We start from the raw sequence: 25728 nt of genomic DNA, 5'->3' as shown, positions 1-25728 counted from the left end.
GAGCAAAACAGCTAAGGCTCAAATTATGACATACACTTACTTACATTTATATCTTCCCTCCTACTTTTTCTCTGTTTTTAAAATAAGTTTCATCAAGCCAGAACAGATCTTTACAACCAGATGTAAATTTAATGCTACTAGTATGTGCAGACTTTATAGAATAATACCAAAGGAATGACTTTCAACTTTAATGCCAACTGAATCTGGTTTGGCAACTCACCTTCAAAATGAGGCTGTCAACCCTAAGTTAGTATTGCAATAGTACACTAGAAATGGCAAAATGGACATTTGGAATTGTAATATTCTAAAATTAAATAATGTTGCAATCATTAGCATGAATACCAAGGTCTACATTGTGCCATCACCTTCTTCAGGTAATAAGACCATACATTAATTTAACCAATACAATTTGACTTAATTACAATTCTCATTTGATCCCAAATCTTTTCCACTGGCAAATGCTGTATTTATGTGTCAAGCTACATGGGAATGGAGAAAATGGCAAGATGCCCAATGACCATTGAATCGTAAGATAAACTGGAAAAAAACATTCCCTTTGTTCCAAATAAAAAAACCTAATGGTTTTTCCTGTTGCTACTAAAATCAGTCATTTCCATGCTGGGTAATACAAAAATGATTTCTGCAAGTGATGAAGAACAGCACACTGGTATATAAAAGTGCAATTATCATTTTAGGCAGAGCATGACCATTTATTTTGCCAGCACATAGATTCCCTAGCTTCTATTGTAAAAGCTGTATTTGACGGCACTGGATCCTGTCCATATCTAATTCTGAGAACTGTAGAGTCAATTTCAAAGGAAAAAAAAAAACAAAAGGAAGGAGCAAGTTAAGATTTTTCTGAATTTCACAAAAGAGGAGACCCACAATCATCATGGCAATATCTTTCTCCTCTTCCAGTAACCTAGCACAGCAGGGTGACTAGCTAAGTTACAAAACAGGATTCCTATCCCTCCTCCTCTAACCGATGGATGCAACTCGAATTGTTCAACAGCAGCTTTTCCTTGCTGTAATTATTGCCAGGGAAGTCAAACAAGACATTCCTCTTTGTCATGAGACAGAAATCTGACCAAACCTCAGGACCCAGAGCTTCATTCTGAGCCCCACAGGCAGGTTCACCATGGCAGGCAAGCCCCAGTGTGGTAGGAGAGGAGGTGCACACAAACCATTCATACAAACCACATTGGAGAGTGCTGCAAACACATCTGCACATGCCCAGGCCTTCAGCTTCTGTCAAGCTGGCAACAAAGATTTGGTATTAGAGAGGTTCAAGCTCCTTCTTCTAGATCATGGTGTGGAATAAACTTGAGCAGTGTTCCCTGAGTTCACAGAAGGTATAGAGCTGGGGAAAAATAATCAAATCTGCCCTCTTACACTTGCTCTCCTTCTAACCGTGATTCTCACCTAGTCTTTAATTCTACATCTCTGATTAAAAAGTTTCTCACAGCAGGATGGAAACCTTTAAAGTAACTACATTTGCTCAAGTGCTAAATCTCCTCAACCTTTAGAGAGCAAACATTTTCTCAATGTGAAACGTTGCTTGAGCAAATCCCTTTAACCAAGCTGAACATATACAAAGTAATGCAAATGTAAGTCTGACATCCCTAAACTGTTAGCTGAGTTATACACACAAGCATTCTGTTTTCAAAATCTGCTTTTCAGCAGCAGACTCCTCTTTCTTGCTTCCTCAAGTGTCAAAATGTCTCACATCTTGGCTTTTGTATCTACAGACAACTAGAATTCATAGGTGAGCCACTGTGGGAGGCTATGATGGTCTTTTACAGTTTTCTCATGTTCTCTTCCATGTCCCTAAACCTCCATTTGCACAGACAAATAAGAGGTCATTTTACATGAAATTCTTTTGATTTAAAAATGGCTGTTTGCTTTTTTGTGGGTTTGGTTTGGGTTTGGTTTTTTTTTGAAAAAAACCCCAGCAAGTTGTGAAGTTCCCAAGAGGGTGGCACTCTGATGTCAGGGCAAGGCACCTGGCCTGCTGCCCTGCACACCTGACCAAGGCAGCCTGCCAGGCCAGCTGCCCCTGGGCACGGGCACAAACACACCAAGAACTGCAGAGCACGGGCAGGCTGGTAGCAAACACACCCTTCTAGCCAGGGCTTCCAAAAACCTGCTTGTGATTTGTCACACCAGGTCAAACAAATGCTCTTGTTTCACTACATCAGCAAATTCCTGAAAAAAACAATTTACTTTGAGTTTTCTTAACCAGCTCAAGCTCAGCTCTAGTGATGCAAGGCACTAGATCACAGGAGCCCTAGAAGTTTGCAAGGATACCAACTTTAAGGCATGAATGGAGCTTATGTAAGCCCTGATCTAGGCAGACAAACCACTATAAGCAAGACCAAGCAGGAGTGGGACAATGCACATTAATAAGGGGCAGAGAATCTACTCCTCTAAATAATCTATGTTCACTTGTCCTTGGGGTAGTGAAACTACCTCCTGGTACCTGTCTCTAAAAGAAGTGAACCCCTTTGATACTTCTTAAACTCACATTCTGATGAAAAGAGAAATTAGTCTTTTAAAACATCCAACTGAAACTTTTTCAGCTCTAACTTGGGAAAAAGCCCCAAAATGCTGAGATACTTACAGTAAGATTTCCAAACAGGTGGTCTGTATTCATCAGTATCTGAAAAGAAACAAAGAAATCTTAATGTTGCATAGAAAACATTTTAACACAAAAAAACTGCAGAAGCACTTGCAGAATTATTAAGATAATATTGCACCTAGGTTCTAAACCTACTTTTTACTATTATAGAACAACCTGTTTTTACTTAAACTAAAAATGTGAAAAGGTATTTTCTTAATCCAGCTGGGGGAAAAACTATAGAAACAAATCTGAAAAATGTCAAACATGCAGATCAGAAGCCAGCATACTGTGAGGAGGAAGAATGTATACTATTTTACTATGTATATAAGTTCCATTTTCAACTATACCAGAAAGATTTTTTTAAATCTCAATTTATATTCCAATAAATGAGTTTCCATGCAACTTATTCCTGCCATTAGCTTTTTCCTCTTCTGGATGGCAATTAACAACTCTTAAAATAAAATCAGAGTATGCGAGGACAGCGAAATACTTTGGAGAAATGAAGGGAAGTTTTTTCATACTGAGTACAAGCTCTTTTTGGAAGTAGTGACTAGATATTAAAAGTAACAACATATTTCTACTCCTAGATTTTAATTCTCAAATAAAATTTTTAAAAAATAAGATTCCAATGTCTTCTATCACCCTTATGGCTTGTGTTACAACTGATCCAACATTTTGAGCTCAGGGCTATGCTGCAAACTGTGACTCTGACCCACTGTTCCACTGCTCTGACCAGCTGCAGTTCTGATGGCACAAGCCACCAAGGCTTTCAGCACGATGCTGTGCTTACCTGCCTGGAGCTGGTGAGAATTATTCCATCCTCTCCACACAGGGTCCCAAGCTGAGCCACCCCCACAGCCAGCCTTGCTGACTGCAGCCTTTGTGCCTGAGCTCTCCTGGCAATTGTCTGCCCGCTGGAACTGCCTGCTGCACCCAACACAACGGGAACTTCTTGTTTTTATTCTAAGGTTACATAAAGATCAAGCAATCTGGGAACCTGTTGCTTGAATTTTAGCCTGAATGGCATCTCCACTTCAGAGTCCTTAAGGCCTGAGCCTGAAGCTGAAATTTTGCTTTGCCTCCCCTTTGAGCAAGCAATCTGTCTTCTTCAGGTACTTCCTGTAGTCCATCTCTCACACATATTTATGTCAAATATCTGTAAACTAGAGCTTAGTGGAAGGAGATATTTTCCAGTTTAACTGGCACAGGCTTTGCCAGACCCTCCCAGAACACTCCCTGCCCTGACTGCACTGTGATTTTGTTCCATTTTTTACCCCATATTTTAGCTCTGTGCATGAAGAGGGTGCAGATCTTGCAGACCACCTTGGTGGCAGTGGGTTTTACAAACACAATTCATTATGACTTTTATTATTAAGGCAGCACTCAGTTAAACTGCCATCCCCCTGACTATGATGGGGTTTGATCTTTGGAAGGTCCTGCAGATGCTCTACCACATCCTGCAGAGCAGCAAGAACACCTTGAATCTGCAGAGAGACCTTAAGCAGCTCATGCTTCACTGAGGCAGTAAAAGCAAATCAGCAGCAACAGATGCAGCCAGGGTTATTCATTCCTGCTTTGATACCTTTAATTAAGGCAGTGCAAGTCGATTCATTCCAGAAGCATTGTAACATGATCCCTTAGCAATGCAATGTCACATGGGAAAGTAGCAAAATTTTAAAGTAAAAATAATGGCTTTAGTCCCAGAAGACAACTCTTACTCCACCACCTGAATTTACTTTTGATATACTCTGGGTTTTGGCAATATATGCACTAGTTGAATTCACAAATAAATAATTTAAGTAAAGGACAACACACACTGTATTTTTAAAATATGAGCTGACTGTTATGAAAATAAAAACATCTTGGCAGTCTAACCTGTACTTGCTCACACTCAAGCCCTGCAATTGCTACAGCTAAGGGCATCGTGGTTATAAAACTAAAAAGTGACAATATTTGTGCCAAACAAAAAACCTCAAACCTTGTTAAAGTCAGGCAAGAACAGCAGGTACTTTCATAGAAGAAATAGCTAACATTCAGAAATGGGAAGGAATGATTTATGTTATGCAGCTGTGCAGAAGGATTTTGTTAGAAAAAAAATCCGTCGGTGAGCTTTATTGCCTTTACAGTGTGAGAATACCCTCCAGCCATCCCACACGAAGCAATGAAAAAACAAAAGGTGATTTTTATTGTGATTTTTTTTTAAAGTGCAGTAGCAAACACAAGCACAGTGAAAGAGTGAAGCAGAGGGTTTGTAGTGTTTGCTTCTGAGCAAGAATGTTTCTATGACTCAAACTATCCTACTACACAAAGATGAGATAGAATAAGCATGAACACCAGCCCTGTCTATTAGTTAGTTATCTGTTTTTAAAGGTTAACTGATGTGGTCCCATTTAATACATCAAAAATATTTAGAAATTCATTATAAGGAAAAGGGTTTGATTTTCAGATAGTACAGGCTTCCACATACAGCATCTCCAATTAGGGATCTGAAAAGCACTTACAGGCATGATAAAAAACCCACAGAAAATGTGGAACCCAAAATACATTTTCTCACTAATGCTGCAGCACGTTCTAATTAATGCAATAAAGTACACTGTCAGTTCTCAGATTTTTTTCACAGTAACTCAGCTCTGCTAAATGTTTCCAGGATAAAATAATTTTCTACAAGCTGTGCATCAGGATCTATCTTAACTGTATTTTCTGCCCTAAGTGAGATGCAATTCAACTTAAAGCTACTCTTCTCCAAAGGCCTAAAGCATTAGGGAAAACAAATACATAACCTGATGCTATCAGCTCTGTGATCCTACCAGCACTGGTCAGATTTTCACCAGTATGAAGGCACTCTCATCAGCAAGGACATTTTAGATCAGGGACATGCACAAAAGTTGCAATTTCAAACTGAGACCCGTTTCAAGCTGACAGATACTTTCCCTTAGAATTAACTGGGCTACAAACACAGTGCAGATGATATGTACTTAAAAACCACACAGATTTCCCATAAGCCAAATTTACCACATAACACAGTAAACACTTTTCTTCAGCTTCCTATAGAGCTTTTGACAAGTGGTGTTACACCACCTTTACTCCGAGCAACTCAGACATAGTGTTTGTTCTTACTCTGGCAGTTTGTACAAGCATTATTTAATGCCATCAGTCAATATAGGTAGAATCCTGAGGATGATCCAAGTGGCTCATCTTTTCTCACTTTGTTTCATTCAGAAGCACAAAGTTTCCTGAAGATCTACCTCTGGTTTCCTTATATTCTAATCACAAGAGAAATTCTGGATACCCAGCTCTTGCTTGCCATCATCCTCTTGATTCACAACACACTCCTTTCTTTTCCAGGACTTTGCTTTCCCCCAATGGGGGGGAAATCTCCACCTCCATGCAAGACCTCTCCCCTCACCCTTGAGCAGTGCTTTGGTTTGCTCCCCAGTGTTGTCCTGTTAGGACTCCCCTGTCTATCCCACTCCACCTGCTCAGCATCTCATTCTGAAGCCACTTTGTCTCATCTCTACCCCAAGGTTCCTTGCTATTTGCTTAAATGCAGAGAAAACAGAGAAAAAAAGCTCAGAACAGCACAACAGGCAGCTTCTGGCAACAGTCAGAAATGTCACAGTGGGCAGGAGCATTGCTCTTTGAGTACAGAATGCCCTCCTTTGAGCACAACAATTCACAATAAAAAAAAGTTAACTATGTGTCTCGAGCATGAGCCAAATTGACAAACACAGACTGACCATCAGAAATACTCACTTCCACAGAAATGGTCGCCAACAAACAACCATACAGCCATTTAGAAGTTCATATACACAGACACAAACACTAGGAGAACATCTCAGATTTTCCATAAACACAAATGTGACTAATTGTGACATTACAATGTAGCATTTCCCTACTTTTTTTGCTTCTTTCTTACCCACTCCTATTTTATCCACTATATAAATTTGGACAACTGCAGTACTTTCAGAGTGTACATTTTAACTGCAGATATGAAAACTGTTACTGTTGCCTCAAACTGTTTAGAGTGCTTGCCTTTGTGTATTCCTTTTAAAGAAAGAATAAAAATATTTACCTCTGCTTGAAATGGCAGTTTCTCAGCCAGTTCAAGGGTAGAGGAGCAGCAGCAGCTTAACTGATCAGGATAACCCCATAAAGCAATGTAGGACTTCAAGATTTACTGTAGAGAATTTAGTTTTAGTTTTCTTTTGCTGGATATCAGTACCTGCACCTTGGTCATCTCTAACAGCTGAGATTAATGTTGTCTGGGAGCAAACAATCATCCATCTGCTGAGACAGCAGCTCTTACCCCAACCTTTGGTTTTATGTGATGATATCTCTATTGAATACAGGTGAGGCCTCAGGCGGGGATCTTTGTGGAAGAGGCCAGTTCTCAGCCATGTGGACCAAATACCAACATGGTCAGGAGAAAAAAAAGTCTGATTTCATGTTCTGAACTGGCTAGGACCCAAGAATGGTGTAAGTCACAAACATGAAAAGATGCAAGAAAGTATAAACATTCTTCTGTAAGCTCCAGCTAGGCACTAACCAGAAGGCATGTCTTGTAAGAGGCCGTTCTTGCTTTGTTTGGCAGCAGCATGTATCAAAAATTAACTCCTGGAGAGATTCATGGCCAGTGGATGTGGCCATTTGCTGACCCATACAACAGACTCCTTTTTGTGCCTGAAAAGCAACTTCTAGAAAATTTGTCTCCAGCCCCCAGATCTTCCTTATTAGCACCTTCTCTATGCCCAATGGATGCACATTAAAAAAACACTTGGCTTAGAGAAACAAAGCCATAATTTATTTGCTGGTGAGATTCTCAAGCCACAAAAACCAGCACAATTTAACAGAAAATGTCATTTCATCTCTGTTTTTCAAAGTACAAGTGCCAAGAGCATTTCAGAAACTAAGCTCAAGCCATCACAAAATGTTTTCAGCAGCAGCCAAGCAAGCCCTAGCAGTGAGGCCTTTTACACACTCCAACCAAAATAAAACTCAAACAGCACTGAGTTAATTGAAGGCTGAATACAGCCACTGCCCTAGGCAGCAGCACTAAAACAGATGGGCTACAGCTCCATGGTTTCAGGGTAAATATGAGAAGCTGATCCTTGGCTGCAGCAGCACCGAAGTGTTTTGCAGAAGCCCCTGTGCAGCTGGCAGCAGGAGGGGAAGATAATTCCAGGCAGCTTCTGGAGAGGGACAGCAAGGTAGATGGTGCAGAAAACACCAAGCCCTTCCTGTCCATAGCATGTGCAGGGAAGAAGTAAGGGACACACACACCAAACATCTTTCATTGCTCCTAGACCAGACCTTGGGATGCTCTTCTCTTTGCACAAAGGCCCTCTGCACCCCTCTGCTACCAGGAGCAGTAAGCTGGATGACAATCTGCCATGGGTGGTGGGTAGGAGCAGGACCTTGATGCAAAGAGCAAGTGTCACATGTGTGGCTGCTGCCCATTGCAGCAGAGGGTCCTGTGGAAACAACCCTGGATTAGGGTGCCACACACAGCTGCCAAAGGCTGTAGAGAACTGCACTTCAGTCAGTGTCCATAAACAAAACAGAAAGCTGTGGTCAAGCTTTCTTACCTGGCAAGAAATGTTTTCTTAGAAACAAATACTTTTTTAGCATTTAACTCCTTCACATGAATAGAAAAAGGGAAATGATCCTATGGCTCAATCTTGTCCTGCCTTCATCTTTCCAAAGCAAAGGGGCAACAAACTATTTCTGACCAAAATATCTTGCACAGACTTATAACACATTTTAAAGGATATGACATGCAACTTTTTGGAATATTTCTTTTCTCTTAAACAAAACCTCTTATACTGTTATTTTACAAAAAGAATTGGGGTTTAGAAGTCACTGAATAAATAATGTTTACCCAAATGTAATGTTGCTCCATTAGTGACTTAAAACCAAGACATTAATGACAAGAACCTGATGGCACATATGGCCTGGGGCCATGTAGAAATCGCTTAGGGTTTCACAACCTGGGCATCCCAGAATTTCCTTTGTTAATGGAACATCCCCACAGGGCTGAGAACACCCCAGGCAATAGGCACCACATTTCTGTATGTCACTCAGTGACTATGACTGATACTTCTAGAATGTTATTGAGTCTTTGATGCTTCTTTAATGTTATCTTTGGCACCCAAATTCCTTTGAATTAAGGAAAAGAAAAATGCTTTGAAAACTTTTAGACATATCAAGGCTCTTCCTAAGACACCAATGCTGTAAAGGAGCTTCAGCGCAAAAGTCTCCCAATAAACCACCATCTATTTTCTCCACCTTCTCCAGGAAGGGAAAAGACATCAGACAGGCACCCAGTTCAACAAGCTGGCAGGTGTTAGAGCTCAGCAGGGACCTCAGTGGTGTGCAGACAGCACCCCTCCCAGCAGGGCATCCCCTGCTCTGAGCCCATCGTGCTGTTGACACGACACAGCCCATCCCGGTGGGAGCTGGAGTGAGGCACTGCTAAATTCCAGCTACATCCCACTCTGAGCACAGAGGCAAACTGCCTCCAGGTGCAAAAAGGAGCTTTTGCCAGCTCACATGGTTTGTCTCTGCCAGGGGATGGCAATCTGCAGGCAGAGGTCCCAGGGCAGCCCTGGAGAGCTGGCACTCAGGAACGGCACTGCACCACTGCAGCCACCCACCCACAGGGACGTGCCCAAGCTTGTGGGCAGAGGTGACAGTCACCAGTGACAACTCTTCTTACAGGAAGTTTTACTTCTTTACCTTATCCTTTGGCACAGGTAGCTACACTTTCCAATGCCCATAAATTCAAATGCACATGGTCAGCTTTAGACCTTTAAAATTAAATGATGTTTGAGTTATCTAAGCAACAAAACAAATCCATGTATTTTCTTCTCCTTTTCAGAGGCATTCCCATCTGGGAGGAGAACAAGAATAAAATACAGTCTAAGGGAAAGATGCAAATCACTGAAAACAGGCACCAATAATGAATGCATCCCTTCAGTTGCAAGATGGCACTACATCACACATCCTGTGCCCCAGAAATTTTTAATATTGAAAACTTATTTTTATTTGCTCTTTCATCCTCTTGCGCTTTTTCTTTTACTACTCTTATTATTACTGGAGAAAAAATGATTAAGAGACAGTCAGTGTGCACAATGCCCCAGAAAGCTACAAGGGCTAATGGCATTTCTCAGATGTGACCAAGGGGGACACGAGAAAGCACACTCAGCAAAAGGGAAGGGGCCTAAAGAAGGGCATGCTCTGATAATTACATCAGTCTTGAGGGGGAAAGAGAAAATGGATCACACTGCCATCCTGGTTCTACAGGGTCTGATCTGACAACAATAAATTCTGTGAGAATGCTTCTAACGGGGTTGAATGAGAGACCCAGTGAAAACAGCCAGAGTTCAATGACTTTTATGAGCAGGTCTATTATTATTGCCTCTTTTTGAATGATGGGAAATTTTAAGTAGTAATATTTTGCTTATCACAAGTACTGCTGCAGTGAAATGAACTCATCCTCTAAGTGATTAGACCAGGTTGCAAATCATTAATTTCTAGATTTTCATTTAACCAAAGCAAAGGAAGCAAGTATTCATTTTTCCTCCTCTTTGCCAAATAAAATACTGGCACATGACTGCATAAATCATGAGAAATCAAAAAAAAATTATATCTTTTACAGTAAAAAAAATTAATCTTAAATATCTTAAATTTTAAAGTGAAGCTTTCACATAGACAAAAACATAGACACATAGACAAATTTTTCTTACCATTGCATTTCTCTCGACAGTAGCTTAACGGGGTGAGGAAATATGCCATGAAAGCACAGGTAGCTTACTCTTAAAGTTTCAAAACATCTAGTATTATTTCCTAGTGTTGCTTCAAGTATAGAAATTTGGCTCTCAGAGAGGTAAAAAGATGACAAGTGCCACCTTGTGGGCATTTAATAAAGATGAAATTTAATGTTACTTTCTGTATCTTAGTCACCAGACAACAGGCTGCTGCTGATTTTCAGTACTCCTGGGAACACCCCCTTTGCTATCTAAGAAAAGACAGACACGGTGGGAATTGCTTCCTGACATGGATCTCAGGTCAGCCGCAGGTAAAACAACAGTCAGGCCAAAGACTGTCTTGTAACCCTCTCATTTACATCACCACATGTATCCTGAAATGTCTAATTTACACAGTAAACAACTTCCAACTGAAGATGTTGTCAAAATCAAATATGCCTCTCTAATGTATGTGTTTAAAAGAAAAACAGCTTTTTTTTTTTAATTCATTGTGACAGAACTGGCTACATCTGACCACAGCCCTGAAGAGATGGATCAATGAGTTTCCCATCCTCCCCATGGGTTATTTGAAAGGTCTACTGCAGTCTAATTTCACAAGGTCAAAATTTTCAGAAATAGGCCTTTATTGGATTAATTGCCTCTTTTAGATTTAACAGGAAATTTTTCCAAGTACCTTTTAGATTCAGTAAAGCAAATTCTTGTTCACTGTGAATTCAGAGTAATGTCAGGTTGCACAAGCTTGAACACTGCAATCAGATTTCTTTGTTTTGAAACCCAGACTGGTTTTCTCTGTAGACACTGTTTTGGTCATGGCAAGTTAAACTCACATGGAAGGCTGCAGAAATATCTGTTGAGGCTATTGCTCTCATACTCTCTCATTCCAACCATAGCAAGGGATAATACAGGAGAAAACATTTACCCTTTGACATTTTCTTTCCTATTTTTTCTTCTGCAAATCCTTCTCTGTCTCCTATTTTAAAAGTCTGCCTGCAAAAAGACAAAGCTCATTTCCCATTGCTTGCTTCATTTCCTCCAAACATTAATAACACTAACAAGGGCACAGCAGTTTTACCATAACTTCAAGCCAGTGACAACTGTTATAGCCATGGTCTCAAGGCATTCACAGAAATACATTTTTGTCTTCATTTCTCCAACACATCTAACAGGGAATATTGATTGGAGTTTGATTACACAAATATTCTGAACAGTTATCCTACTAGTGAAAAAAACCAACATGCTATCATGTAAAAGTGCCTTCTAGCTGTAAATTAATCTTCTACCCAGAAGACAATGTCTGTCCAGGAGAAGCACTTTTGAAATACAACCCCTCCATCCATTGCATAATCCCCTAATTTGCTGAAAGGGGAGATGTGCTTTATCACAGTTTGCTTGGTTGCTTTGATTCGTTTTTCCACACACAACACCAACATAATGAACATAAGTTCACTTTCCTACTCTAAAATACACTTTTAAGTAGAGTATTGTGGCTTTACCAAAAGCTAAACCTCAATAAAAGAGCACAAGACTGACTCTGCCCCCCTACCCCTTGGTAAAAACCCACTGAGAACTTGTCCAACTTTGCATTTCAGCCGAAGATAGTTGCTGTGCATTCATTAACCTCCCAGGTAACCTCCCGGGGTAAATAAAAAAAAAAAAAGAAACTAAACCAAGCCACCCATTAGCAGCCCAGGCAAAAATCAGAGCCTTCCAGAGAAAAAGTAAGAGCAGATCTGGTTTCTGACTGCTGTTACAACTGGCATCAAGACAGACTCACATATTCCAAAGCACATCACTCCAGCTGTGTCAGATGGCCAAACCAATGCAGCTTCTCCTTCCACAGACTTGACCCATTTAAACTCTTACACCATCAAGTTATAAAAAGCCTATTATGATTCCTATTACAAACAGATTTTTCATTTTCTAAAACAATTGTCAATAACACACACCATTGCTCAGGCAAAAACACGGTTTGTATTTACATCCTTACTTTCAGAACAGAAGCAACTACCAAGTAAAGTAACCCAGCCCAAGATCGTGATTGCTTTTTACAGTGTCATGAAGGACAGTCCTAAAAAAATTATTGCCAGGGTCTGAGACAGGAAATGGAAACAATGTGGTAGGATGCCTTTTTTAAATTGGAATTTAAGATTTTATTCCAAAAGGCATTTTCTGATTGCTGTGAGCTTCTCCCCAGTCTGAGACGCACCACTCCTTACCTCGTCTGCTTCTCATATAAAACATTCAAGAGGCCTCCAAAGAAATGAATTAGGATGCTCCAGGTAGAAAAGCTGAAAACTTCACATTTCCTTTTGGCAATGCCATGGCTCACTATTATAACTGCAGCCAATGAACTATGGTGAAAGCTTTTCACCCAACAGCCCCTCCCTGTTTATAGCATTACATCCATCTTTTTCATAATGGTTTTCCTCCCTGGCAGGCTCATCTGCTGCACTAGGCAGGAAGCAGACAAAGGAGAGAGAGCAGGGCCAGCCCAGGGAGAAGCTGTGCTCTGGGTGCACTCCTGCAGCCCCCAGCACACTGTGTGACTGGGGCAACAGCCAAACGGCCTCAGAGGCGCTTCAGCAGCTCTGCAAGCACTGAGAGCTTGTCTGCATGGGCTTCCCCGCTGTCCTCAGCTCCTTCTGGGTTTGGGGGCAGAAAAGCAGGTCAGGGGAGCTGGGAACAGGCCGCTGGAAGGAGAGCTGAACAGAGGTTTGGTACTGCCCTGAAGGAATCCAGAAATAGCTGGAAAGCTTGATATGATCAATGCTCAGAGATAACCTCCAGGTCCTTTTTCAGTTAACTCCATGTTTCTTTCCCTCTACACAAGATGAACTCAGATGGTTTTCTTGTCTCTCTTTTGAAATTGTTTTCTTTCTCTTTTTTCTCCACTAATTAGAAGAAAGACAAATTTGTCCACAAGTAATGGAAACTTGGGTTATTAGCTCTCATGTGATCATGTTAAACAGGTTTCCAACAATTATGAGCTGCATTTCTAGGATATCAAAGCATTCTTACTGGAACCAAGATCCCATGGAACTGTCCACAAGTGAAAAGCAGACTTAGTCCTACATAAGACATCTAAACAGAAAATAGGAACAGTAGCTGGTGAGAGAAGCAAAGGCCCTTACAGATGAGTTCATCAAAGAAAGATCAGTATCTCTATTCCCAAGCCTTGCTAACCCAGTATTACCCCAGCCAGATTTGTCTCTCTGGATAACAGCTATTTTTGTGTCGTCAGCCCCACTTAGACTTTATAAAAAGAACCCTATAATGGTAATTGACAGCACAGGAAAACAAACAGACAGACAGAAGGATAGTGATAGGATGTGACAGATCAAAAATCAATCTTATAATTTAAAAATGGTCCTGGCCTGACACAGCTTGGTGAAAACTGCTGTGAGGCAGAATGTTGCAAGCAATTGTCAGAGACTGTGATACACAGGATATCCACAGAGAAAGAAGGGCAAATGGTAAGACAGCTCTGAGACATGACAAGCCCTGCCTGTGCCTCCCACAGCTGCTCTCGCACAGCAGTGGGATAGGGAAAATGCCAGGGTTTTACATTTAAAAATCACTATAACAGCAGCATCACCACCACCTCACCCAAAAAAAGCAATAAAAAAGACCTTTCTGCTTTTCATAGACCTTCCTACTAAGTGAGAAAAACCACCAAGAAGCTGAGTTAGCCAGAGTGAGCTCTCCCTCTGACAGATCAGTCTGCAACTCACTCATCCCAGAGGCTGCTTGGGTCCCTGTCCCAGAGTGCTGCATGCCCTGTCCCACCTGGGGCTCACCAGGCTTTGGGACAGCTGGGACACAGGGACCACAGCTCAGCTCCTGCTGATTCTGAGCCTGCAGAAGAGCAAGTCGAGACACAACTATCATCTTTGGTCTAATGCAGCTGGAGGTGGATTGGGGTGGGGGTTTCGGCATACAAAGTACAGTTTCAATAAAATCTACGGAATACAAGATGCTCCATGGAGTTCCTGCCGTGCTTGCTGCTCTGCCACTGAGGAGGGGCACACAAGGCTGCAGGGAGGGGACTGTGGGCACAGCTTGCTTTGACATGATGTGGCATTGGGAAACACACAGGTCAGCCAGGAGCTCCCTGAGCACCACAATAAAGCAACAGCACAGCTACAGGCCATGAGCTCACCACTGGAAATGGATGCTGTGACAAGCTTCCTCCCCTTCTGTTTCTATTAAACAACTGAAGATTTTTCTCAACTTTTGTTAAGTCCCATTTATAAATATACTGCTTAAAAGAGAAAAAAAAAAGCCAAAAAGGAAATCAGTAGAAGTAATTGCTTTGTCAAAATTATGCTTCCTTAATTGGAAGGATAAACCCACATGTGCATGTTTTGCTGTAAGAGAGAGGTGAGGAAGAAATACATCCTGTTTGGGGGTTTTTTGTAGGCTGCTTTTTAAAATAAAAAATTATTCCAGATTGCACTGAAACACTGTGTCCAGATTCACATGGAAACCATACAGCACAGCTGAAAAACACTGGAAGATGGCCCTACCAAATAATTATCAGCAACTTTTATAGTCTGTAGTCAGCTCTGGACTGCACATGTATCAGATACTAATTCAGCATTGAGGAGAATGACTTATGAGCAATGTGAGCACAAGGAATGGTCAGGAGCTGCACTAAAGCACTAAGTCTGTTTTTCAGAACTGCTCTCCTTTTTACACAGTCTCCTATTTACACCACTCAAGAAATAATTTTATTCTCTCCTTATCCACTGCTGCAGCAGTACCCTAAAACTTTCCTACATGAAATACTGTGAGGGTGCTGAGGCACTGAACAGGCTGCCCAGAGAAGTTGCGGCTTCCCCATCGTTGAAAGTGTTCAAGGCCAGGCTGGACAGGGCTCTGCTCTGGTGGAAGGTGTTCCTGCCCATGGCAAGGGTGTAGGAAATAGATGACCTTTAAGATCCCTTCCAACTGAAACCCCTCTGTGAGTCTATGATGCTCAGTTGTACCTGCTATGCAATTTAAAGGGTTGCAGCTGTGATAGCACACCACAACGCAGTGGGCAACAAAACAACTCTAGTATTTAGGAAGCAGAGTTTCACCTTTATGTTTAGAGTGAACTTTCACACAAGCAAGCTGCCTTGGGACAGCCAGCTTCTGATCGAGATCAGAAAACATATATTTTTATTTTAGCTTCTTAAATGGCAAGACTGCTCTTGCAACAAAGGAAGCAGGAAGGAGATGGAGATGAGCACCGTAGCAGAGGAAACCATCACCTCCCACCAGCACCAGATACCCAGACCCAACCACATGAGGTGCTCAGCAGAGCCAGATCCTGCCAGCTGCACCAAAGCTGGATGTGACAGCGGCTCCCTCACAGAACTGACAGAGACCAAAAGAAACATACCTGCTCACTGTGAGCAGGAAAGTCCAGCCTGCAACCTCTTCAGAGAGCCACTACCAGAGAATGCAGTTTTCCTAATGCATTCTCCCAAGGGACTAAGCTTTGGTCACATGAAAAACAGACCACTTTATCACATCCCATCAGCATTAACAACATCTTAACCAAAAGCAAACCAGCCCCAACATGACCAGTGTTCCATGATGCTTATCACAGAACAGCTGATAAGGTCATGAAAATAAATTCAGAGATGAACATATCAAAATACATCATGGAAGTTAGACTGACAAATGAATAAATAGAATTTTATGAGTACAATTTCCAATAACTTTCAAATCACTTCATATATATCATTATGTATATCTTTTTCATTCAGAGTGCTGCAAATGTCAAATGCCAATTCTTACACATTCACAGAGGCTGCTGCACACACAGCAACACTATTGGATTCCAGCTGAGTGTGACCAACCTCCCTCCCTCTCCCCAACTAGAACCAGGACAATGACCTGTCACTCACTCCACACACAGCCAAACTCTCAGAACAGCACAGAGAACTACAGAAACTCTTCCCAGCATCTTCCTGGGCATGGCCAGTGAGGCTGCCTGAGGCCCAGATACCATGCAATTATCAAGTCCTGGCTATATGGTTAAATGCTTTAGATGATCAAATATTTCAGAGACCTTAAATGGTACTTGTTGTCTTACATAACAAGAGTTCTGTTATCATTATAGTGCAAGGATTCCATACCACCAGAGTTTTGTGCCTCCTCGATGTTTCTTGTAGGCATCTCCTCTAAGCACTGACTCTTCCTGGTCCTTGCAGCAGCCATCTGACTCCAGTTCCCACCAATCCATTCTTTTATACCACTTGTTCTCACTGGCTACAGGTGTGGCCTGTTAAGATCAGGCCTGCTCCTGATCTTTAGTAATTGGTCCAGCTGCAACTTGTTGGGGGATAAGATTACATTCTATACGATCTTCATTCACCCATACTGTATCCCCCTACAGTACTCTTCCTTGTTTCAACACATACTCCAAAAAGCAACATCTAGAGGGTTTTTAACTTTCTGCCATCATTTGTGAAGATGCACAAGCCAGATACAATCCATGGCACTGAAAGAATAACCGAGCCAGGTGATGATTTTATGAGGGAGGAGGAAGCATCTCATCCTCTGCTAATAAGTACAGAAGAGCCCTTGGGCCAGTCTCGGGGCTGTTTTGTTTCCTTGTGAGGACATTTGTGTGCAGAACTGTACAACCTCTGTCCACAGGGTGGAGCAGCTCAGCAGCCTGAGCTGTGCAGGCTGCACCCCACGCTCAGAAAAAACTGAACTGTCCAACAATGCTCGTTCAGCTTAGACTGCACAGAGCACTTACCCATGTCCACACCCTGGGGGATCCTGATTAATCTGCCTTTATTCAACAAAAATGGCACAGTCTTCCAAAAGGCTTGTGCTTTGAGCTTACTATCAGAGCAGCATTTAAATTATGACTATATTATTGCCACTGTGAGTACACACAAACTTTTCTGGACAGAGATGTGCTTTCTGTCAATGGAAAACTTTTTGTACACTTCAAAAAAGCAGGTAAGACCTCTTGAAGAGAATTAGCAACAGAATAAAGTCCCGAAACCTGACAAAGCAAAAAGCATCGAGTCCAAAACCAACAGGAGAAACCCCACATTTACACCTGGAGCATCAGCCCTTGGCCAATGTGAAGTGTACATCAGGAAACCTTCCTAGATCCTCACATTCAGAGTGTCTTTCACTTCAACATCATCAGATGAGATTCTGTGTTACACTGTCTCCATTCTTAGTGGACCTGCTGGTGTCAAGGAGGAAAGGGATGCAATTGTTCAATGATCAGCACAAGAGAATCTCCTTGGAGAAAATTAAAAAATCTCACCTTAATTCATTACTTGAGCACACAACTGGACATGTCCTTTCCAGTTTCAGCAACAATCCTCAAACTTCTGATTTCTTTAGATTCTTATTCTAATACAACTGAAAGGAAACACAATTTTATACTAGCCACTGTGTGAAGCACACTTCTAAGCACTAAGCTGAGAAGCCATGACTCAAATTTTTTATCCTGTCTATACTGTTAGTGTCACTTCTCTGGTATTTTGATCAATTTATACCAATTTACTAGTTAATAGATCCTATACAGGTTTTTTTCTTTTGATTGCATTGCTGCCAAAACCTTTTCAAGCCTGCTCTCCTTATTTGTTTCATTAGGTTCTATAAATCATGAAAGGTTAGCACAGTACCTAGGAGAAAATGTTATGACTCTCAGCACCTGGACACTTCTCCTCCCAGACACATGAATGGGAGTTGGAAGGTCTAGTTTCCCTCTAAAATAGTTTCAATTTCTAACAAATCACCTTCATTTTTCAATGTTAAAAAACCCCAAACCTAAACATTGTACTAATATCCCTAAATAGCTTCATCTAATTAGACTATTTGTAGTTCCCATTGTGACTAGATGTTGAATTGCTTAAATGCCCTCTAAAATTAGCTTGTTATCAGTCAGTACTGAGTGAACCCAAGTATTTTAAGCAAGGGCTAACCACTTCAAGAGTATCTGTTGCAACCAGGTTAAAAACATCACTTTGAATTCACTGCTGTTCTGCTGAAAAAGACCTAGCACAGGCAGTGCCACATGGGATATGTACTCACTTTGTTGCTCACCTTATCCTCTTCAAACAGTTTTCAGTCTTTTACTTTCTCTTTGGCCTAGAAGCATCCATGATAGATACCATTCCTATAATTCTACCTTTATGTTCCCTGTAGTGACAAAACCCTACTATAAATGTCCCAATTCCATGAACAAGATTCCATTACCTACTACAGGTAAGGAACATATTCAGAGACTTTTCTGGTACAACTGGACTCTTGAGTTAAGGGGCTCTGTCAATAAACTTCACAATCACAGGTAGCCACGAGTTGTAAGCGTAGCCCAGGGCCAAATATGGAGAAGAACTTGAATTTTAGGTGATCTGTTTATTTCCTGCTCTTAGAAGGCTCTGCACACAAGACAAGAAATGAGCAGATTAATTTTTGAGTATTTCCTATTCTACAGAAAATCTGCAGCATTATCTGTTGTGAACCATTTATCAGAGGAGCACTTATGGTCTCTGTACCTGTGCCAACCAAGCACTCTAAAAATTAACGCCCTTTCCCAAGCAAAGAAAACATTTATTTAGAGAAAAATGTCTCTCTTTAAGACTGACACATTGGAAAATATGTGCTTGAACCAACATAAGTATATCCTACCTTCTGAAGCAGCCATGAGCCAGCAAGCCCAGTCTGCATGGAGAACACTAATCACAGATGCATAGAACTTGAAACAGTAATTTGTTAATTATTATTTCTAGTATGGAAGAACTTATTTAAAAAGGTTCACTTCATACCCATAGTAGAAAATAGTCATAGAAAATTAATTCTGTGCAGGACAACATCAGAGCTCACAGCTGTGGAAGCAATTCTGCTAAGTGAGCAAATCACTATTTATGAGCTCTTCCAGAAATGCACGGACCCCTGAAACAGAGGGATCATTGGCTTCTCAGGCCCTGCCCTTTCTGCCTGTAGCAGTGTATTGCTTGTTTCTTTTATTCTGATATTTTCCCTAAAGATTTCTCTAAAAACTGCTCTTTTTCATCATCTCCTTATAAAACCATATCTGTCATGCTGACTACAGCTCTGTCTCTAATCCCATTCAGCTGTAGCCACTCATCAGAGTGCAAGCACTTTGAAGATTAAAAGAGAATTGCTTCGTTTCTCATTTCTTAACCACCAACACTCAGGGATGAGTTTTTATCCATTGGCAGGCTCCGAGCAAGAAGGCAAAAGCAGGGATAACTAGTGACAAATATGTCCATGAAGATCTCTCCTGGCTGTTTTGAAATGTCCTCCTTTGTTCACACAAGAGAGTTGATGAGCAAATAAATGAACAGGAAGGGAATTCATAAAAGACAAGGACAACTCGCAAGCACTAAACATAACAAAACTATTTTTCTTTCAAAGTACAATGCTGACTTTCTTTGAACACTTTTCAGGATATTCAAAGACACAAGCAAACAGTGGGATAACTTAATACTTCCCCTCCTTTTCCCTCTATGTTGTTTGTTATCTTTCCAATAGTTGAGTCATCCAAGTGGAATAACAGCGTGCACCTCAGGCCTGTCACTGAGCAATCTCACATCTTAGGGTATTAACAGATGGCTTTAGGAAGTCTAGCCATAGGAACGTGACTGATTGCTTTTCCTGTCACTAGGAAGCTGCTACCCTGCAGGGATTCAGCACAGCAGGACTGGTGGGCATCCCTGAGCCACCTCTGCTAAGCCAGGCAAGTGGCTTCAGCCCAAAGGCTGGGCGTGCAGCCACCAGACTGTGCTGGGATGGCAGAGAATGGCTCATACATCATTCCAGCTGCTGCACCAGGCAGCAAGAAACAGTCAAAGAGGAAAAGGAGGTTACACCTATAATCACCACAACTTCTATTGCTGTTTTTCCTCCTACAGCACAACAGGACTGTGCTGTAGAAGGAAAAACACCAACAAAACTGGACATCTGCTCAAGTTCCAGACATTCACACACACTGCATGTGAAAATGCACACTTTGTGTGGAATAAAATGAATTTAAAACCTTAATAAACAATTCACATGGATATCAAACCTATTGCATCTATTACTTGCAACAAACAAAAGAATCAGACAGAAATTTTTTTCTGCTTCTCAGAGAAATTGACTGTTTTCCAGTCCTTTGCTCATGCAGTCCTTGTGCAGGACCTGCTTTCCACTGCTAGATCAAACTTGCATTCCAAGTGCTTGGCCACTGAAACACAAACTGAATGTTCTGGTGAAACCCTGCTTTGCTGGCACCATGAAAAGGCGTGGCACATAGAGGTGACCACCTATGGTCACAACAGGCTATTTCTGCCATTGCAACTTTGTCACACAGTCATTGAATATCCTGAGTTGGATCCCAAAAGATCTTGGAGCCCGAGTTCTGGCCCTGAACAGGCCGAAATCACAGCAAACATCTGTGAGTGTTCACCCTATGGAACTATGAACCCTGCTGGGGTCACACACTGCCTGAAGTAGCCAGCATGACTGAGGTAACAGAGGTATGTCTCCAGCTAACCACTTCCAGGCTCTCCCACTGCTGACTAATTCCAACAGGGGCTGCTCTTTCTCTTCCCATCTGTGGGGCAGTTGAACTCCTCTTTCCCATCACCCACATCACAGACCCACCATCTGTACCAGGGAACATGGGCAGCCCCCTACACACCTTCCATACAGCCAGCTGTCAGCACAGGGTATCTTGGAAGGGCATGACTGAGAGACAATGACAGGATGAAGAAAGGAATTTCAAAATAACTAAAACTGATGAAATGAAGGGTCTTAATGTTTTTCGTCCCTTGTACTTTATTGCTGCATCATAATCTTGCCAAGAGGCTGTAACTGAAAAGGGTAAGTGAGGGACCCCTTAGGCTTTATGTTAATTGTTGTTTATGTTAATTGATGTTAATTGTTAATACTAGAAACTCTTTTCAGAACCAACTTTCCCAGGAGTGTCAAGCCGCCACCCAAAGGTGTGGACTGCAGGCAATGTGGGCTGCTCTGAGGACAATGGCAAAGGGCAGCCTCCAACAGGACCTGACTTCCACCCTCCCGATAGGCGTGTCCCTGCTAACCCAGGATCTGCAACAATGCCAGCCTGGTCTCCAGACTGTCCCCTTCTAGCACAGTCTTTGCACTATGCACTGAACGAGCCATAAAACACTCCCTAGAGCACGTTATGACACTGCCCAACCCTCTCCTCTCCCTTGCTGTGCACATACAAGCACACACTGATTGAAAGGGACCCAGGAAACTTGGGGAATCTCCTCGCCCAACAAAGTTTACATGGCAATTTATGTCAAATTTTACATGCTTTTGGAGCACAACTTATTAGAATCAGCCTGAGAATGGTGAAATTTGGTTCAGTGTGATAGATCATTATGGGCTAGGGAAAATAAAAATGCAGTATTGAGCCTAGAGTTTACGCGAGTGAGTAGAACCAAAGAAACCATTCCCCTGAGATCTGTTGCTCAGGACAATTTTATCAGTATAAGATAGATGTGAATTTAAAATGGTACAGTTACAGCTGCTTAATGCTTTAAAACCGATAAATTAATTCAGACATTTAATTTGCCTTTCCTCAAATTTGCTGATATTGCTTTGGTGGGAGGTTACTAAATAATAAACAAACCCCCCCTCTTTTGTGGGTTATATTTTTAATGATTTACTATGGGTAGCTCCAGTGCAGTAACTGAAAATGTAACTACCCATCAGCAGCCAACATTTATAATAAAGGCTGAACACTGTTCCTGAAGCTCAAAGCAAGCACGCTGTAGTCTGTCTTTGTTATGTGCTGAGACAAAGTGTGCCAAGCCACCCCACTCAGAGGACTCACAGCAACACAGTAAGCTGTGCTAGCTCAACCATGAATTAATCACAACCACATCTGCAAAGATACTGCACTCACATACACTTCTGCATTTACAAAACTCACACACTTGCATCCATAGCTTAACATACTGTTAAGCTTTTACATTTGTGAAAGGCATCACATTCATTTGTTGATGCATATGAGCCTTATTTGTTGCACTGTTTTATTGTCACTTTTTGTTTTCTTAAAAGGGTGCAATCCTGAGGTTTACCCTCAGCAAGATAATGTTTAAAAACTACAGACACAGCAGAGCACCCCACTCTATGTCCTCTTGACTCATTATCTTTCACATGTATCAATGACATTTACTGTAACAACAGATGTGATAACACACAAAACCACCAAGTTACTTTGTAATGCAAATTTGTATTAATAGAATACGTCATGCAGTCAATCAAACACATACAAATTGGAAAAGAATCACATAAGTTAAAAAAAAAGGTACCTGATATAGGAATGCCACTTTCTTTAAAAGTTAAAATTAAAATATTCTTCATTTTTGCAGACAAAAATTATAATGACACTCAGCATGGAGAATGTGTGTATTTCAGCCTAATTTTTTTTTTTTCTGTTAGGGAAACGACAATATTTACCTTCAGTGCCAATGTAACAAACTACATATTTTCAAACAATCAAATTCAAAATGATACAATGTAACATAAACAGCGGGGGTTTTTTTCTAAAAGGGCCAATCTGCCATTTGATCTCTGTGTTCACTTTCACTTCTAAGTTAAAGAGCTTGATCCTCACCCCACGCCTGACAACCTGCAGGGCCCCCCTACCTGCAGCTCCTGAAGTCCCGTGAACTCAGAGACAAGATCAGACATAAAACAACAGAGACGGTTTACTCTGACCTATGAACCAATGGCATCCTGAAAAACTCGAGCAGGAAATATAAATATGGGAGACAGCACGGTAGCTAAACCCAACACAGCACAGATTTTGTTTGCAGGGAGCTATCTTGCAACACGTGCTAAACTTCTCAGATGGGGTTCAATATGCAAAATAATATCGCAAGTGTCAATTTTTAGGAAAATCCAAAAACCTGGTTTTAGTCTTTTAAGAAATTGTACCAGTCCAAGAATCAGGAAATCAATGAAAGCAAGCCATTTGTTTACATTTGAAATGAAATTCACAGTCTAAACACAACGAACAGACTTGACATCCTCTATTCACTAGAAATCACTCGTGGTGCACGAGCTTCTTTCAAGAAAGGGTATCCCGATTATCCTGTTAACTCTGTACTGACCTTAGCTGTACTCATTTCTGTTTTCCTTTCATTGCTGCATTTACCTCATGTTGCCAGACACAATTTGAAGCCTTTTTGTTTGTTTGCCCGCCGTAAAATTGCTCACGTTAGGCACAAGCAAGCCTAATTCAATAACGTTGAATTGGCAGAACCCACATGTTCAACAGTTTAAACTGGAGTTTCTCCAGCCGGTTCCCACCGCACCGGGCACGGCCAGAGCCGCGCTCCCGAGCCTCCTTGGCCGGGCTGCCCGCGGCCGGGAGGCACCGGCTCCCGCGGGAGCTGCGCCCGTGTCCGCCCGCGGCGCTCCGGGGATCCCCGGCCGGCCCGCGGCTCCGGCACAGCCCCTCGGCTGCGGGGCTCCCGAGGCACCCCAACTTTTCTCTGCCGGTCGCAGGGAGCCCCCGCGGGGCTGCCCCTCCGGGGTGATTCCCGCAGCCCCGGGCCCGGCCCTGCGGGCGGCGCCCACACCCAGGCGCTGCCGCGCCGCAGACAATGGGGGCGGCAGCCCCGCGCCCGCCGGGCCGAGGCGGCGGCGCTTCACTCACCGAACAAGGTCAGAGCCATCGCGGCGGCGGCGGCGGCGGGGCGGGCCCGGGGGGCGGCGGGTGCTGGCCGGGCGGCGCGGCGCTGGCATTGGCGCGGCGGCAGCTCTCGCATCAGCGGCGGGGCGCGCCTGCAACACAAGTTGGGCGCGGGGCTGTCAGCGCGGCACCGGCGGCCGCTGCCACTTGCTGCCGCGGGGCGGGGCGGGCACAGCCCGCAGGGGAGGGGAAGGCAGGGGGTGGGCAGGGCCGGGCCGGGCCGGGCCGGGCCAGGGGTGTCGGGGGACGGTGGCCGGGGACGCGCGGCACCGGGGGCAGCCCGCGCCCGCCCGCCCCCCGCCCGCGCTCACGCTGCGTCCCGCCGCCTCGGGGAGCCATCTTGCGCCGGCACGGCCCGCCTCCGCCCGCCGCGGCCGCCGGGACGGTTCCCATGGCAACGCGGCCGCCGGGCACAAAGGGAAGCGCGGCCCGCCCGGGACGGCCCGTGCGAGCCCCGGGCCCAGCCCCGCGCAGCGCTCCGGCCTCGGGCACCGCTGGGGCCGTCCCGGGCCCCGCCGCTCCTCTGAGGAGATGCCCCGTGGAAAGCATCGCTCCCCCGGCCCGTGCCTCCTCGGGCACGCTGCGCCTGCCTGCTCCGGCAGAAGAGCCAATGGTACTGTGAAAAACATGACTCCTTAAAGCGAGGTGAAAATTCCCACTTACGTGCCAGCAACGACGAAGAGAGGAAACACATAGATTTTCCCTCAAAATATTTCGCGCGAGAAATTTCAGCCAGCCCAGCTGTCATCGGTTTTCGCTGTCCAGGACTGTAAATTTCAGCACTAAAAGCGCTCAGTTGAAAAGGCAACAGCGTTCCTGGTGCAACTCGCTTGTGCAGGTGGCATTTCCCGCCCGAAGGCAGAGCCCGGCAGAGGCTGGCACCCCAGCAGCGGCTGGCCAGCCCGTGTGCCCGGCAGCAGCATCGCCACACCCGCAGCCATCCCTCCCTCCCTCCCTCCCTTCCCCTCACAAGTGCGCGCTGCCAGTTCAAACCCAGCCGCAGCTCCATCCACGCCAATGGGACCGCCACAGCTGTGAGCATCCGCCACCTCCAGCAGGGGCTCGCAGAGCTCGGCCGGGGCTTTGCAGGCGCTGGCTTGGAGGTCGTGGAGCGGGTCCCACCTTCTCCTGGGGCGCGGTGGGAGCGGGGGTGCAGTGGGAAGCCCGCCTGCAAGAGAAGGCTCTCGGCAGAGAACAGCCCGAAGGAAGAGAAGCATGTGCATAGGCTGCAATTAGTGGTTTCAGTTCTGTGAGTGCAGCTCAGGGTCAGCAAGTGAATAAAACACCTTTCCTTGCACCAGGCAGATAAAGCATAAAGGCCTGTCTAAAGAACAGGTGGTTTATGCAGTTAGCTGCACTCAGGTGTCCATGTTCAAAATTCTGCCTAATCTTTGTTGTAGAGAGCCAAAGGAAAACATTGTGGGGAGTTTTCAGTATATCCAAATATCCTTTAAGACAAAAATATGACATTTGTTATGTCTGTAATATATTTCAAAACATAGGGGTTTATGTTTATGTACTTCACTTAGCGTGCAAAGTTTAAAAAATAAATGTGAGAGTCTTTGTTTCCTTATTCTTATTCCTTCCCAAATAAATTCTAGCATGATGGACCTGATTTTACAAAACATTTTCAT

At 43.3% G+C, this 25728-nt stretch overlaps 1 protein-coding gene across 2 annotated transcripts in view; it reads right to left on the bottom strand.

The window, feature by feature from the left end:
• CHN1 (chimerin 1) overlaps positions 1–24233 on the bottom strand; it is a 91010-nt gene extending 66777 nt beyond the window's left edge. Inside the window, exons 1-2 of one of the 2 annotated variants that reach the window (XM_058028339.1) lie at positions 24059–24233; positions 2621–2659 (exon numbers count right to left, since the gene is read on the bottom strand). In XM_058028339.1, coding sequence (XP_057884322.1) covers positions 2621–2659; positions 24059–24170 — 151 coding nt within the window. In that variant the 5' untranslated portion in view covers positions 24171–24233. Of the gene's footprint in view, positions 1–2620; positions 2660–10365; positions 10446–24058 lie in introns of those variants that run through there. The other variant, XM_058028341.1, reaches the window with a different exon arrangement.
• Between the last annotated feature and the right edge of the window lie 1495 nt (positions 24234–25728).

The sequence above is a fragment of the Melospiza georgiana genome, chromosome 7, assembly GCF_028018845.1.
Source record: "Melospiza georgiana isolate bMelGeo1 chromosome 7, bMelGeo1.pri, whole genome shotgun sequence".
NCBI classification, from domain to species: domain Eukaryota; kingdom Metazoa; phylum Chordata; class Aves; order Passeriformes; family Passerellidae; genus Melospiza; species Melospiza georgiana.
This window is presented reverse-complemented; position numbering and strand designations above follow the sequence as displayed.